Source organism: Perissodus microlepis, chromosome 18, assembly GCF_051167445.1.
Source record: "Perissodus microlepis isolate ML-2025 ecotype Zambia chromosome 18, ASM5116744v1, whole genome shotgun sequence".
Taxonomy (NCBI): domain Eukaryota; kingdom Metazoa; phylum Chordata; class Actinopteri; order Cichliformes; family Cichlidae; genus Perissodus; species Perissodus microlepis.
Window position 1 is genome coordinate 8,218,464 of NC_140478.1, and position 17,005 is coordinate 8,235,468.

At 41.3% G+C, this 17,005-nt stretch overlaps 2 protein-coding genes across 2 annotated transcripts; one reads left to right on the forward strand and one right to left on the reverse strand.

The window, feature by feature from the left end:
- Positions 1–35: 35 nt before the first annotated feature.
- LOC146367175 (UDP-glucuronosyltransferase 1A1-like) lies at positions 36–5,220 on the reverse strand. The gene is made up of 9 exons (XM_084913247.1): positions 4,521–5,220; positions 3,414–3,477; positions 3,185–3,333; positions 2,170–2,297; positions 1,990–2,083; positions 1,730–1,855; positions 1,568–1,655; positions 1,255–1,474; positions 36–405 (listed from the first exon to the last, which is right to left on the reverse strand). The coding sequence occupies exons 1-9, from the start codon at positions 5,043–5,045 to the stop codon at positions 135–137; spliced, it is 1,665 nt and encodes a 554-aa protein (XP_084769373.1). The 5' UTR covers positions 5,046–5,220; the 3' UTR covers positions 36–134.
- A 1,786-nt stretch (positions 5,221–7,006) lies between these two features.
- Positions 7,007–16,920, forward strand: LOC146367176 (dual specificity protein phosphatase CDC14AB-like). Its single transcript, XM_084912634.1, has 13 exons — positions 7,007–7,035; positions 7,132–7,207; positions 7,413–7,505; positions 7,595–7,674; positions 8,368–8,434; positions 11,395–11,457; positions 11,921–12,008; positions 12,667–12,891; positions 12,983–13,121; positions 14,151–14,379; positions 14,516–14,607; positions 15,734–15,871; positions 15,955–16,920. The coding sequence occupies exons 1-13, from the start codon at positions 7,007–7,009 to the stop codon at positions 16,001–16,003; spliced, it is 1,368 nt and encodes a 455-aa protein (XP_084768760.1). The 3' UTR covers positions 16,004–16,920.
- Positions 16,921–17,005: the final 85 nt, after the last annotated feature.

Below are 17,005 nucleotides of genomic sequence, written 5' to 3' on the forward strand. Positions count from 1 at the left end.
AAGTGTATTCAATTAGAATGTAATCAACATTTTGCATTAAGGTTTTATTGATACTGATGTTTTATCAAAACATCCTTTAAACCGTGATGAGAATACAATTACAACATCACAGTAACCCCAGTAAAAAACTGTCCTTACTCCTGCTTCCACTTTCGTCTCAGTTTACGGAAGCATAGCTTCATACATTTTGCTGTCAGCATTACAAAAACAAGCACCACAGTAGTTAGCAGCACTATTACATCCAGGCTGAAGTACTGGAACCAGTAGAGTTCATGGAGAGCCGATTTGAGATGCTTTGCCCCTTTATGCCGCATCACAAATTCTGTCCAATACACTGAAAGCTCCAGCGGGTCCGACGGCCGATCATTATGAAGATCTGACAGCTTCTTCACGTTCTCTTTATACCTGAAAACACAGATAAATGGGCAGGTTTTTAAAAATGACAAAAAGCTGAGTTAAATCATATGTAATTCTCTTTCAAGAACAAATGGTACAGTGGTGATTGAACGTTTGTTAGAGTTTTTTGTTTTCTGCAATTAATGTGGCCACCATCAAGTTTAACACGAGTCCTAAAATTAGATACATGAACCCAGTTGAACAAATGACAGACTTTAATTTATTTAGGAAAAAAGTCACTCATTGCATACCCGTCAGGAGAGAAAGTATGAAAGCCTGCACCCTGTTTTAGTTTAAAGCACAGGGATCTGTCCAAGTCTGATATTCAAAACACTCAGAAATACACTGAGGCACAAATAAAGGACATTTCTGAGGACATCAGTAAAAGAGTTTCTGATGCTGAGGCTGGAAAAAATGATAAAAGTCAGACTGTGCTAATACAGGAAATTCAGGACCAGTGTTACACTCTTTGGTGTGCATGACCACCAAGGAGTCAACCTCATGTAGCTGCAATCATGACTACACATAGAATAGTCATTTGTGAAATGAGAGGGCAAGTACGTTGGGTTAAGGTCAGAAAGTCTCACTGAGTCTAAAAACCACATGATACACAGGCACCTGGAAAAGTTTTGCATTCAGTTATCTTCAGATGTTTGTGGTGTGCACGGTGGTCCTGCAAATAGAAACCCCTCATGTTCCATAAAGAACACCCATGACTGTCACCTGCTTGCTAAAGACGTGCTTGTTTGAAAAAAAAAACAAAAAACATTTTGTAGACCAAAGTGGAAAGTTTTGGTTGAATGACAATCATTTAGATCTGCAAACGTGACATTGTGAGCCGTCTGCTGACTCCCTCACCTGCTGTCATTGATGACCTCCTTCAGTCCCTTCAGAAGAGTTTCTGTATTAATGTCTAAAATGTTCAACACGATTCCTACACCTCTGCTGGCCATCCTCGCAGCGTTGTCCGGCTGGTCCCCGTTCAGGGGCACCATCAGCATGGGAACGGCGTGACACAGTCCCTCAAACACACCATGTGAGCCAGCGTGAGTGATGAATGCACGGGCTCCCGGGTGAGCTAAGACACAAAACATGCAGAAATATCAGATATTTTGATATGTGACACATCAGCGTGCTTCACATTTCAGGATGTGCTGCTGCAGACACACACCTAGCAGGTCATTTTGTGGAACCCATTTCATCATCTTCACATTTTCCGGGACATTGTCAGGAACCTTTCCAGTGTATCTCCATATGACCTGTCATAGTTTTATTGTAGATTAAGATTAGCTGTATTTATTTATAACACAAGATAAGCTGTATGCTGATATACCTTCTGTGGAATCTGTCTGAAGGCCTCCAGAAAGACAGAGGTGATTTCCTCTGGCAGATCTGACACCATGGAGCCCAGAGTGAACACTACAAACCCGTGCTCTCCAGACACCCAGGAATCTAGATCCTGACAAAACACAAACTTGCTTAAGTACTTTGCATTTATCACTCTTACCTGATTGGTCTTACAGTCTTATGGTAAGTGGTGTCAATCAGAATGTTCATAAATGTATTTAGAGTCTAAAACTCATAAAGTCTTACTGGGGGCAGAGGATGTTTCACATTGCAATTGATTCCACCAACCAGTACAATATTGGGCATGAGTGGGCGTGGGAAATCCAGTATGAAGTCATTCCTGTTTAAATACAGCAACAGTTTTTTGGTTTTTTACACTCACACAGGCAGAAAATGTCAACAATACACAGACGTTCCATGTGTTACCTCAGCAGCCAGATATCAGAGTCTGAAAGCACTTCAGCCACGCCCACATTCTCTCCGAGGAAGTCACGGGTTATTTGGTCAAAGCGCCAATACAGCAGTTTGCAAAACAGCGGCTCCACCATTGCCACCTGTGGGTCAGAGGCATTACAGGACAATAATACAGCACCAAAACTGAAGACATAAATCCATGACTACTGTAATACTAATAACACTTGACATACTAGTTTGTCCCAAATGAACCTCATTGTAAGCAGGGATTGACGGTAACGCGTTACTGTAATCCGATGACTTTTTTCAAGTAACGAGTAAATTAAAGCAGTACGATTGCAAAAAAAGCAAGTAGATTACTTTTACTTTCCCATAAGCACGCTGTGTTACCGTGTTACTAAAACTTTACATGCTGGAATATGCAGAAAATAGGTTTAAAAGTTAAACACATTTCTTCAAGTCAAACACTCTTGCATATAATTAAATTTTTGCTTGGTGCAATGTGCATAAAGTTAAAAAATTTAAATGAATAAAACAAGTTTTAAAAGAGACTTTTCCATTTGATTCAATTTTATAAAATGAAATATTCAGAAAAAATCAAACGGGGCTGATAGGCTTATTGTTTTATAATGTATTGTTGTGTATCGTGTTTTTAAAAGTAACTAAAAGTAGTACTAAAGTAACTCATTACTTTTGAAAATAACAAATCAGTAAAGTAATGGGATTACCTTCTTGGAGAAGTGATCAGTAATTAGTAACTAATTATTATTTTCAAGTAACTTGACCGACACTAGTTGTAAGGAATAAATAATACTCTAATGACCACAAATGAGGTGAATATAAAGTATGAAGAGTAATTTAGGAAAGATAATTTGAAGGTACAGCACATATTTCCTGAGCAATATGGTCACAAACCACCACCAGTGTTTTGTTCGTGACCATACATTGTCTGGAAGAAGATTGCAAATAACATTCCTGGAAAAGCTGTGCTTTAAGGCTTGAATATGCTAACTTCTGCCTGGCTCACCAAAGTGTTGATAAGTCTCTCTTTGAAACTCATTTTATCCGTGTATCCAGTGAAAAAGCGAGGAACGTATGAGGGCGGAGATGGGCAGCCAGCAGACTTCATGTCCAAGTGACACGGTATTCCTCTCAGCAGATTGACAGTAGGGAGACCTGGAAGTGATTGAGTAATGATTGGTGAGAAAATTGCAGGTGTACAAGCAAACAGATAACCTGAGTGCAGAGGAGCTCACCTAATTTCCGAGCTATTAATGAGCCCGTGGGAACCATGGGATCTGTCAAGACGGCATCAAAGTCCTATGAAGTGAAACAGGAAGAAGGTGGAAAAGCAGAGAGGAGTCAATCTTCCACTGTGTTTCAGCACTACACTGTCTTGCATACATGGTTCACACATGGAGGATTTTACAGATTGTAGGTACAAAGGTATAAAGTGGCTAAACTGGACCTATGATGCTCATTTGAAAGTAGGACAGCATTGCATGATTCACAGTTCAGTTTTTATCCTTTATTGGACCTTTGTGCAGCTCCCGAGTTCATCATCAGTCTAGCAGAAGCTTTTTTTTATAGCCCCTCCCCCTTTAAGTAAACTTTTTTTTCTCATTGGCTGTTGCTCATAACCAGAAGATTTGAACACCAGGTGCATGCTACGCCAGCCAGAGTTGTACATTTATGTTTGGCATATCTTCTCTCACTGACTTCATCCAAAGTCAAGAGAAGAAAAAACACTTGCAGAAACAGAGCATTTAGATGTCTACAGTTTTCTTGCACATGTACTGACCTGAGCTTTTAAGTTTAATATGAGCATCCACCACTGTTCACATACAGATATGGTAAAACGAAAGTGCACCTGTTTTCCTGTCTTTGGTTTTACATATTAGGACATAATAAACATCATCTGGTCCTTAAGAGGTTTTAAAGGTCTTAAATAAACAATGACATGGTGTAATATGTTTTATAGTTCATGTGAAGTTGTAGTGGCCCGATTTTGAGACCTGATAAAGCCTATATAGCTTTTAATGTCCTGATGTGTAAAACCTTAGTGTCAGGGTGGGCTGCGTGGCATGGTTTTTTTATTTTATTTTTTTTTTCCATGGGTCTATTAATAATAATATACAATTAAAATTTTAGGAAATATACACAGTCAACCACTACAGTTACATTAATAGATGTACAACATGATGAGAATTTGGACTGCCAACTTGTAGAAGAGAACCTCCATCCCAACACTCTTACACAGTATAAGCAAAAGACCCTCCATGCACAATTTGCAAAGCTTAAGCTCCAATGTTGGTTTTGCAGCTGATACTAAAGTTGTGTTCATCTTCTGTATTTGTACTCACCTGCTGGGACAAGTGTGATATGAGACTGGCATTGAAGAGCAACTTCTCTGCAGTGATGTGCATAAAATCAGAAATGGCCTGGAACTGTGCGAACCGTTTCTTGATCTTCTCCATGAAAGGCTGTGCAGATCTTTTCATGATGTCTCTGTGTGTGGACATCACAGAGTCGATGTAAGCCTTGTCATAAGGTACAGGATAGGTCAAAGTGTCATAGTGTTTCCCCGGGCCCATACGTATGGTGGTCTCTGGCATCACCACCGTAACTCTGTGTCCACGGCGACCCATTTCCTGGGCAATGGCTTTAAGACCTATCCAATGACTCCCATCCATGGGCACCACGAGCAGTTTGCCTAAAAACTGTGAAAAACTTGCAGGCTTGGTGTGAGGAAGTTCAGCCTCTTCTGTCTTCAGCTTGTTTTTGGGACTGGACCTTTCTGAACTAGATCCCTTCGTATTATCCACAGCACCAGTTATTTCCATGACCACGTTAAGCAGCAAAAACACAAAGACTCCTGCTGTCCTCATTGTTCTCTCGTCAGTGTACCAACCGCTAATTGAATTGAGCACAGAGAAAGTTTTGGGGGAATGACAAAGGAAACACCCCCTTCCCTGAGCTGTAAATCAGGCTCTTCTCTCTGCAGGCTCCTCTGAATACGTTGTTTAAATTCCTCAGTGAATTAGCAGATTGGATTTGTGTGTGTTCAAAGTCCTTCCTGTTGGGAATCTAGGTGAGAGGAGTAGCCCTGCTAATCTAAAGCAATCAAAGAGTGTACTGTGGCTTTAATGCAGTTTCAAAGGGCAGCGTTATCACAATATTTCCCAACAGTAGTGTCTTTCCTGCCCTGCCCGAAACCAGGGTCAACTATCTGCATCGTTTTAACACAGTTGCACTTCAGCCTTTTTTGTTGGTATCAGACACACAACCCATTAATTTACACATTGAACATGCTAATCAAGACACAACTCAAGAAAAAACACAACAGACTTTGTCATTCAGTATGATCTAAATAATGTTTTAAAGACCACAGTCAACAATAAATAAGTGTGGAAATACAGTACATGTTACAAAGGGAAAAAGGTAGGGTTTGTTGACATTTTAAATTCCAGAGCACACAAAGCTCAATTTGTAAACAGACACAAATGCAAAGGGGGATGCTTGTGCAAAGAGAGACCTTGTCAAATGGTATATGTGCATATAGAGTTGTACACAGTCTACCCAATCTAAGTTGCCAGCATCCACATAGAACTAAAAAATAAAATTAACCATGTTAAAAGGCAGTTTTGTTTTTTTTAACTTACTGAAACCTAAATGGTTTAAATTTCTGCTGCTTTTTCTGAAACTTCTTTCTCAAACAATAAAACAGAAGCAGAAATAAACTAGTCTCAAGGATCATGGAGCAGGTTGCTTGCCCCTGACTTTAATTTAAGTTTATTTATATACCCTATATTTCCAAAAGTATTTACTCATCCATCCAAATAATTGAATACTGGTGTTCTAACCACTTCTATAGCCACAGGTTTTGTGCTCCAAATCACAATAGCTGCCTCAAGGCACTTTATATTGTAAGGTAATGACCCTACAATAATAGAGAGAAGACCTCAACAATCAGCCAACACCCATAGAACAAGTACATGGCAACAGTGCGAAGTGCAGAACTAGGCTCAAAAAGGGGAAGCCATCTGGCATCCACTCATATATACTAGATTCATTGATTATCGACAAGTGTGAGCTCCTCTATCAAAGTAGAAATTTGGGTAGTTTGCTGGTCTGCATGATTCAAGTGCATGTTAACACAATGCCAAGTAGGAAAGACATCAGTAGCAACTGTTGCTGCCCATTACTTTGGGAAGAGGTTTAAGACCATTTTCAAACAATTTGAAGTCCATCATCCTACAGCGAGAAACAACATTCATAAATGGAAAACCTTCAAGGCAGTTGCCACACTTCCCAGGAGTGGAAGTCACAGCAAGTTTACCCTAAGACTACAATGCTCAGAGACAATGCAAAAGGCAGAAGACTGTCTGTCTTAATGACAGTACAAAAGGTAGCAAATATATATAGCGCCAAATCACAACAACAGTCACCTCAGAGTGCTTTATTTTGTGAGGTAAAGACGTAAAGGTGAGGTATGAGCCAGTAATAGGAGAAAATGAGCACGCAATAAAGTGGACTTGTTAGGCAGAGTTTGCCATCTGACTTAAAACACTTCAAATCAATTTTTGATGATAGACACAACTAAAAAAATCCTGATCAGATACAGACACATGTACACAATACACACTACTGCTCAAAAGTTTGTGGTCAGATTGAAACATTCTTGTTTTAATTATAAATTTACATTTGCTTTAACGTAATATTACATGAAGTTTGCCAGTAATGTTTTCACAGATGTGTTTTTAACCTGACTCCATGTCTGCATTGTGTGGGTGGAAACATCCAGATAAATGTCCCAAGGTTTTCTAACGGAGCATTTTATTATAACCAGATGAACAATGTCACTGACTTCACCTGTCAGTGGGTTTAGTTTTGTGGCTGATTTGTGTGTGTGTTGTTTTTGTGTTGTAATTGTTGAAAGCTCCTATTTGACATCTCTCTCACTGTGTGTTGCAGTTTTTATGCAGACTTTGGGCCCCTCAACCTGGCCATGCTGTACAGATACTGCTGGAAACTCAACAAGAAGCTGAAGGTAATGCAGATGAAGGTCTGTACTTCAGACTCAGGGCTTTGTATGCTGTATAGATATCATTTAGAAAACGCGTTACACTCTTATTTTGAAAGGTCTTGGCTCTCATGGCGTGTGTGCACTCCTCTGACAGTAGACGCTTATTTTAAATGTATTAATGCACATGTGCTGTTTTCACTGATTATTGATTATCATTATTGGTTTATAGTCTTTCACAATGTCTAGAAAGAGACTGGTTCACTACACCAGCTATGACCAGAAGAAGAGAGCCAATGCTGCTGTTCTCATTGGTGCCTATGCTGTAAATATCATTTCATTTGTCCATCACATCATCTGATTGCCCGTCTGTCTGTCCATTATTAGTTATGTAGTTTAACCTCTGCCCTGTAGGTGATGTATTTGAAGAGAAGCCCAGAAAATGGCTACAGGACTCTGATAGCAGGAAACAACACAGGCTACATGCCGTTTAGGTACAGGCTGCTGCTTTCTATGAAACAGCACTTCATGCTGGGGCTGTTGTCATTACATTTACTGAGAAACTATTCTTCTCTGTCTGTTAAATCTAGCTTAGCTTAGCTTAGCATAAAGACTGGAAGCAGGGGTAACAAGAAGAAACTCCACCTAGCTGGAAATTATTTGGCGACCTTGGCATGAACGTTCCAGGAAGTCAGGAAACCTCATCAAACCCACACTTTTAAGTTTGGGATGGGAACATTTTCCCGTATTATTGTAGGGTTTTTACTGCTGTTGTGATTTGGCACTATATAAATAAAACTGAATTCAGAAATTTGAATGAATTGTTAACAGTTTATGAGCTCTTAGTGAGCTTTAGCGGTGCCAGTGGGTTGATTTCATTCATCTAGACTGAGCTAAGAACGTGTTTCCCCCCATTCCCAGTCCTGAGCTCAGCTCAGCTAAACAGGTGCTGCTTAGTTTTTACACTCTTAGTGATGGTTTATGTTTATTTACAGTGCAAACAAGTCTGAGACCATATGTGAACAGATATGATCTGAACCCTATCCTATTGTAAAAGCTTTTGTTTATAACTACACTACTATTACTGTATTCCTTTCACTGTGTGTGTGTGTGTGTGTGTGTGTGTGTGTGTGTGTGTGTGTGTGTGTGTGTGTGTGTGTGTGTGTGTGTGTGTGTGTCTGCCACAGAGACGCAGCGGTCGGAGAGTGCTCATTTAACCTCACCGTCCTAGACTGCTTACAAGGAATCCACAAGGTAGCAACAACGTCTAACACAGATGATTTTAGTAAAATTAAATTGACACTTATTAATTTTCATTTTGGTCATACCTCATTTTAACGCAAAAATCCCTGTTTGAGCCACATTTGACATTGTTCTCCTCTTATTCTGTAACAACAGTAATTGAATTCAGTTTTATTCATAGCACTAATTCTAAGCAACAGTTACTTCAGGGTACTTTAACTTATAAGGTAAAGACCCTACAGCACTGCACTAGAAGTATACACTTGGCAACAGTGGGAAGGAAAAACTCCCTTTCAACAGGACGAAACCTCCAACAGAACCAGGTTTAAGGAGGCAGCAATTCACTGTGACAGGTTAGGGGTGAGGGGTAAGAGAAGAGAGCAGAGAGAACTACAAAGGAGCTCAAATCAAATCAAATCAAATCACTTTTATTGTCACATCACATGTGCAGGTACACTGGTACAGTGCATGTGAGTGAAATTCTTGTGTGCGAGCTTCACAAGCAACAGAGGTGTGCAAAGTACAATAACATAAGAACAAGCAAATATAAGAATGGCTAAATCTGAGAATTATATGAATAAATATATGTACAATATAAGAGTGCATGCATATTACTGAATGTGTATACTAAATATGTATGTCTACGTGTGTGTATATATGTGTGTGTATACATATTTTACAAATTAAATAGAGTAAAAATAAAATAAATATATAAAATATACAGAGGTTGGTAGTTGGATATTGTGCAAAACAAGTGGCATGTATATATACAGTATGTAGTGCATAATGGTGAAGTTCCAGTAGTGAAGGTGAGGTGTCTATGAAGTGTACAGCAGTCTGATGGCCTGGTGGAAAAAGCTGTCTCTCAGTCTGCTGGTATGGGACCGGATGCTGCAGAACCTTTAATAATTACTAATGATTAAATACTTCAGTGATGTACAAACACACAGGAATTGAAAACAAACGACTAAAGAAGAAATAGCCAGTGCATCAACGTGTCTTTTAGACCCCATTCCTACAAAACTGCTCAAAGAAGTCCTGCCATTAATTAATGCTTCAATCTTAAATATGATCAACCTATCTCTAATAATTGGCTATGTACCACAGGCCTTCAAGCTGGCTGTAGTTAAACCTTTACTCAAAAAGCATCTCTAGACCCAGCAGTCTTAGCTAATTATAGGCCAATCTCCAACCTTCCTTTCATATCAAACATCCTTGAAAGAGTAGTTGTCAAACAGCTAACTGCTCATCTGCAGAGGAATGGCTTATTTGAAGAGTTTCAGTCAGGTTTCAGAGCTCATCACAGCACAGAAACAGCTTTAGTGAAGGTTACAAATGATCTTCTTATGGCCTCTGACAGTGGACTCATCTCTGTGCTTGTCCTGCTAGACCTCAGTGCAGCGTTCGATACTGTCGACCATAATATCCTATTAGAGCGATTAGAACATGCTGTAGGTATTACAGGTACTGCACTGCAGTGGTTTGTATCATATCTATCTAATAGACTCCAATTTGTGCATGTAAATGGAGAGTCCTCTTCACACACTGAGGTTAATTATGGAGTTCCACAGGGTTCAGTGCTAGGACCAATTCTGTTTACACTATACATGCTTCCCTTAGGCAGTATCATTAGAAGACATAGCATAAATTTTCACTGCTATGCAGATGACACCCAGCTCTATCTGTCCATGAAGCCAGATAACACACACCAATTAGTTAAACTGCAGGAATGTCTTAAAGACATAAAGACCTGGATGGCCGCTAACTTTCTGCTTCTTAATTCAGATCAAACTGAGGTTATTGTACTCGGCCCTGAAAATCTTAGAAATATGGTATCTAACCAGATTCATACTCTGGATGGCATTACCTTGGCCTCCAGTAACGCTGTGAGGAACCTTGGAGTCATTTTTGACCAGGATATGTCCTTCAACGCACATATTAAATAAATATGTAAGACTGCGTTCTTCCATTTGTGCAACATCTCTAAAGTTAGAAATATCCTGTCTCAGAGTGACGCTGAAAAACTAGTTCATGCATTTATTACTTCCAGGCTGGACGACTGTAATTCATTATTATCAGGATGTGCTAAAAACTCGCTGAAAAGCCTTCAGCTAATCCAAAATTCTGCAGCAAGAGTGCTGACAGGGACTAGAAAGAGAGAGCATATTTCTCCTGTTTTGGCTTCCCTTCATTGGCTTCCTGTTAAATCCAGAATTCAAAATCCCGCTCCTCACATACGAGGTCTTAAATAATCAGGCCCCATCTTATCTTAATGACCTTGTAGTACCATATCACCCTATTAGAGCACTTCGCTCTCATACTGCAGGCTTACTTGTTGTTCCTAGCGTATTTAAAAGTAGAATGGGAGGGAGAGCCTTCAGTATTCAGGCCCCTCTTCTGTGGAACCAGCTTCCAGTTTGGATTCGGGAGACAGACACTATCTCTACTTTTAAGATTAGGCTTCAAACTTTCCTTTTTGCTAAAGCATATAGTTAGGGCTGGACCAGGTGACCCTGAATCCTCCCTTAGTTATGCTGCAATAGGTGTAGGCTGCTGGGTGATTCCCATGATGCACTGGGTGTTTCTTCTTCACTCACTTCTCTGCACTGAATCATACTTGTTATTAATCTCACACTGTCTTCACAGTGTGTCTTTGGTCCTGTCTCCGTCCCCTCAGCCCCTCAGCAGTCAGTCAGATTGCCGCCCCTCCCTGAGCCTGGTTCTGGTGAACATGTGTTTCTGTTAAAAACAAGTTTTTCCTTCCCACTGTCAGCAGTGTGCCTGCTCATAGGGGGTGGTCTGATTGTGTTTCCTCTGTATAACTGTAGGGTCTTTACCGTACAATATTAACTGCCCTGAGGTGACTTTGTTGTGATTTGGTGCTAAAAAAAAACTGAATTGAACTGAATCTGTGAAACCACTGCAGAATTGCTTTTGTTGTGAAAATCTGTTTCTGCTCTTTTCCTCTGCAGGCATTACAACATGGTTTCCTGGATTTTGAAAGGTTCAGTGCAGAAGAATATGAACATTATGAGGTAACAGACTGCAGAGTGCTGACTGTTCTACAGGTCTATATCAATGAAAACAGGACCAGGATACCGTAAGAAATAAATAACGTACGGTTGTTATTCATCCAATTTATTTGCAGTGCTGTTAGTAACACAGTCAGGGCCAACCAAGGGCTCATACGGTGCATGTCCAGGCCTGCCTTGGTGCACGCTGTATTTCCTAAGTTTCTCAGTTAGATTGATCCATAACTCACCCCGTCCAAGTGATAGACAGTCAGTGAGTACCACCTCAGTGAAGTAAAAGTCAGCTCACCTGTGTCCACTGCAACAAAACTGATTTCCAATGAAAGGTGAAAGCCCCCCAAAACAGACCGTATGTGTTTATTACTGCAGTGGTGGTATAATTAAGGTGTTCTGGATCCAATGTTTTTAACTGATATGTCGCTAACCTCTATCACAGTCTTTCTTTCCTTTCTTTTTGTGCTTTTAGCGAGTTGAAAATGGAGATATGAACTGGATCGTTCCGGGAAAAATTCTGGCGTTCAGTAGCCCTCATTCTCGTGGTAAGATAGAAAATGGTGAGTCAGAATCTCAAAGCTAAAAGCTAAAAGCATGCCTCCAAACCAACATCAGTGCTCATGTTGCTTGGCCTGACAGAAGGCCTCTGCAGCCCCTCAGTGCCTGCACGTCCTGAAACAGCTGAGAAGAGCTAACCTTACCCTGCTGTCTTCTGATGGCGTGTATTGTTTCCTGCTTAGTGCTGTCATGTGTGAGTTGTCATGTTGTTACGGCTGGATTAGATGAGCCTGAACCCTGCAGTGGCTCAGGGTTTCCCATGATGCACTCATGCTTCTTCATCACTCAGCTCTTTTTACTTTGTGTATTTACACCACTTTGCACGTAGTTATTATTCACCTCTGGCTCTCTTCCAGTCCATCTCTTGTCCTGTTGTCCTCCCCTCACCCCGACCACATGTGGCAGATTGCTCCCCCTCCCTTAGCCTGGTTCTTGTTAAAAGGGAGTTTTTCTTTCCCACTGTCAGCAGGTGCTTGGGGCCGTTCGATCGTTGGGGTTTTCTCTGTATTTAACGTCTTTACCTTACAATATAAATCAGTTGACACTACGTCATTGAATCTTATTTTACGTTTGCATTAAGAGACAGTACTTGCATTAAAAACAGACCCTCGCTGATTGAAACGTACGATGGAACTCAGTTGTTGTTGATTCTGTCTCCAGGTTATCCCCTTCACACACCCGATGCATACTTCTCATACTTTTGCCAAAATGACGTAACGACCATGGTTCGTCTGAACAGGAAGTTGTATGATGGCAGGCGGTTTGAGGATGCAGGATTTGAGCACCAGGACCTCTTCTTTCTTGATGGGACCACGCCCTCTGACCTCATCGTCAGACGCTTTCTGCATGTGTGTGAAAGTACAGACGGGGCAGTGCACTGTAAAGGTAGGACTGCAAGTGTTTATGTATGTTTAATTGATGTCATTTATTTCTTTTATCTTAACTTTGTCTCTTTAAACACTCCATCCATTTACAGCTGGATTAGGCCACACGGGGACTCTGATTGGCTGCTACCTGATGAAGCACTTCCGGTTTACTGCAGCCGAGGCGATTGCTTGGATCAGAATCTGCAGACCTGGATCTATCATCGGTCCACAGCAAAACTTCTTAGAAGAGTGAGTTTGTGCCTCAGCTGTGACCGCTCAAACCAAACGGTCCAATTTCCGTGATTCCAAAGGTATCAGTCGGAGACAATCATTAACCTTTAGTGCCGTTCATGAAAGTACAGGAGTAATGCTTTCCAAATGATGTGCACACAGACACGTCTGCAACACTTCATTAGGATAATGTGCCCTGTCACAAAACACAAGCAGACGGCAACTTCACCTCCAAGGTGCACGGAGAAGACAAAGATCTGATGAGGTGAAGACTCCAGTGACAGAGTATTAGGGAACAATAACGTGTTAGTGGCCTTCATCAGGGTCATTGCGTTTACCTGTGAAGGTGTGATTGGTCCACTTGGATCTTTTTCTGTTTCCAGTTTTTTTTATTTAAACACAAACTGTTTGACATTTTGCAATGACCCAAAAGGCGTTGGTCACTGAGTACAGCTGTTCCCTAATACTTCGAGTGTCGCTGGAGTCTTCACACAAAGCACAAGTAGATCAGGAAGGGTTTGAGGTGTCACCTTGGCCTTCAACTTCGGCAGATCTCAATCTCATCGAGCATCTGTGAGATGTGCTGGACAAACAAGGCCCGTCTGTCCTTAGGCTGTGGCATCTATTACTGTTACCACACAAGATGTTTCTCCATGCTGAGGTCATGGTTGGAGCATGCTGGAAATGTAGTAAAAGTTAGAAAAGAAGCAAAAGGTGGAGGTCAGGGTGGGGCATTCCCCAGTGTGCCCATGTGCAGCTGGTGGTGACTGCAGCAGTGGGAAACTGGTGGATGATGAATCAAATGTAATTTTAAAAAAGCCTGAAAACTGTGTTACTGCTGCAGACTGCAGTCAGTGTTCAGCTGCAGCTGGTTTCTCTCCTCAGCTCTGGACGCACACTTCCTCCTTACGCCACAGTAGTGCTCTGTTGCTAATGGCTACTAGCTTTGTGTGTCTACTTACACGCTAAACCAGGATGTTGAATGTTATACCTGCTAAACATGATATCACAGTTAGTTTGTGGCGTGTGTTTGATGTTTGTGTGCAGGAAGCAGCACAGTTTGTGGGTTCAGGGTGACGTGCATCGGTCTAAACAGAAGCTGGTCCAACAGAGACTGAGTCGGCAGCAGCAGCTGCAGCAACAGCTGCAGCAACAGCAGCTTCACCGCTCTGACTCTGTGCAGGGAGGGAAACAGGAGGCAGTGTCCTCGCTGCTTTCCAGCATGGATGACCTGTCAATCAACACCGTGCTCTGCAAGTCATATAGCTTGGATGAGGTCAGCGGTGTGACTTCATAGCATCAACATGACCTTTTTTAATGGTTACTGCAGAATTCAAACAGGCTACTGAGGTATGATCGCAATGTTGTGTTTTCATGCTGCTAATTGTGTCTTTCTTTCTGTGTCTGTGCAGAATAACTGCAAAGAAGTCAGTCTGACACAGGGAGACAAACTGAGAGCACTGAAGGGAAAACGCCCACCGAGATCAGCGTCATCCTGCTCAAGGTACCAATTGCTGTAATTTAATTTATGATAAATGGTTATTGTGGTCAGTGCAAGAGACACGTTGAGAATTAGCTCAAACGCTGGAAACAAAGTTTCTATTAACAAGGAGATATAATAGACACCAATATGTTTTTGTGGATGTCAGAAAACAAGTACATAAGTGACTCTGTTGTCGAATGCTACAAAGAACGCACGCTTTGTTTGCACGCTGTCTAACAGACAGACTGGACTGAATGAAATCATGCTGTGTTCTCATCTGTGCAGTGTAAATGTTGTGTATAACCTGCTCGAGCTCATGTATCCTTTTTTGTTCTTTGGTTAAACTGAAACCTAAATGCAACAAGAGAAGTTGTTGTCTTTTGGATACTTTAGTTAATTATGAGTGAGATTAAGATTATGGAGGTTGTCAGAGTATTCCTTCTACTGCCTGACAGTGTCCTCAGTTGGAGTCAGCAGGCCTCCATCTTTACTGTACACCGTGTTGGTAGAGCACAACTTCCCCCTCCTGACGGTTTGCCAGAATCGCTCCTCCTACGCCCAAGTTTTTGCTGCAGCCGTGGCCTGAGCTGCGTTTCGATTGGCCTGCCCGCTGCCTCTGCTCTCCACCCTTGGCTGCCGCCAGACACACAATCAGTAGATAATACCTCTGCTCATTACAGTTTTTGTTTTGGTCCCTGAATCCACGGCCCAAATATAGAAGATATATAAGATGCTGCCATAGTTCAAGAAACATTTTATAAAAAGTAAATAGTTACAAATCGGGGATATGGGAGCTGCGGCAAAAAGAAACAAAAGTGAAGGACGACCACGAACCAAACTCACAACGTGCTTCCGGCTTCTCCTGTAAACTAACATCACTAAACTGCTAACCTGACACAACCAAGAACTGTGCTACTTCCACATGAGTTAAATCGAGGTACCTCCAACACGTCGAAGCGTATTTGTATTTTGTCTCTTGTACAGAGTGTATGTGCAGATGTTGATTCCTGCAGTGAGCGTAGAAATCATCAGAAGAATTTTTAGAATAATTGTTCATTGTGCTTGTTTTTGTGAAGGATCAAGGTTAGTATTTGCTCTTGGATCACATACACACACAAATATGACGTGTTCTTGTTTTCTGTGTCAGGGTAAACCTGTCCAAGACTTCACACTGCTCCATCCTCCCTCCCCCGAAGCCCTCCAAAGTCCACCTTTCCCTCACCCCCTCTTCTACTAAAAAGCTAAGACGAAGTTCCTCTACCACCACTGCTCCGCAGATCAGGAGGTTGGTGTCTGTGCTTTTGTTCCTTATTAGAAGAACATTATAATAAAACCAATATAAAATGTGATGTGCTGATGTCTCCACAGTCCCTTCAGCCTCACTTTGTTCAGCACCAGGCCAGCACTGATTCACTGACTTCACACTTGGGACGTTCTGGTTATGAATCAGCCCAGCTGATGATGGACTCGCTGGAAACTGGATCAGCTCTCTTGCACGTTTAATAGGCTGTAAATCCTTTTTTAGCCCCAATAACTACTTTTCGTTTTGACAGACAGAGCCAACAGTTTGTCACCACTTTAACTGGTCACGTGGCCCATTCTGTGATAAAAGGACTGACACCATAAATCATCACGTCTCTTGGGTATAGCAGGCAGGTAACTGTAAAAAACTGCTGCTGCATATTGCATATATAACATCTGCTAGATGCTGAATGTCCCGTTGTCACAATCATTTTGCTGGAAGCAAAGGACACGTGCAGGTGCAAAGACCAAACAACGCTAACAGGGAATAAAAGGTTGTGGCCCGAGGACTGAGTCAGACCATCGCCAAGAACAGTTTGGGTGCTTCTGATAAACGGCTGCTGCCATTTGTTCATCCGAAGTTCAGAACCACATGATGTAGACGACCTGAAGCAACGTCTTGGTTGCGGAAACACAGACCTTTAAAAGTCGTACCAAAATCCACCCCTTAAATTTTGGCAGATCGCAGGTTTCTTGGCTGCACATGATGGACCTAGCTTATTTGGCAAGTTGTTGTAATGTTGTCTCCTCATTTTCAGTACTTTAGTAACCTGGTTGGGTTAGAGAACCATAGCAAACCACATCTTTTGTAAGAGATTGGTGCACATTGTTCAAGAATTAACAACTGGACACAAAATTGTCTTGCAAGACCAAGAGTGATACACTGTTTCTGCTATAGATGTTATTTATATTTTCCAAGACTATTTCATCGATAAAGTATGACAAACTTATATTTGTTGGTCTTTTAATGTTCTAATAATGCAGAGCGAGGGACACAAAGCCACGACATGCTTATAATGCACTCAGAAAACCTCTGAGCACACATGCTAGCAATAAAAGACACAAAGAGTCATTAGAGGAAATCAATTAAATGAAGACAGAGATTCTGATGTTTCAT

Coding starts and splice junctions, on each gene's coding strand:
- LOC146367176 (XM_084912634.1), top strand. CDS start 7,007: ATGAACAATGTCACTGACTTCACCTGTCA. Junction 7,036..7,131: donor GTCACTGACTTCACCTGTCA/GTGGGTTTAGTT, acceptor TGTGTGTTGCAG/TTTTTATGCAGACTTTGGGC. Junction 11,458..11,920: donor AAGAATATGAACATTATGAG/GTAACAGACTGC, acceptor TTGTGCTTTTAG/CGAGTTGAAAATGGAGATAT.
- LOC146367175 (XM_084913247.1), bottom strand. CDS start 5,045: ATGAGGACAGCAGGAGTCTTTGTGTTTTTGCTGCTTAACGTGGTCATG. Junction 3,334..3,413: donor ATTAATAGCTCGGAAATTAG/GTGAGCTCCTCT, acceptor AATCACTTCCAG/GTCTCCCTACTGTCAATCTG. Junction 1,856..1,989: donor TGAAACATCCTCTGCCCCCA/GTAAGACTTTAT, acceptor GTGTTTTGTCAG/GATCTAGATTCCTGGGTGTC.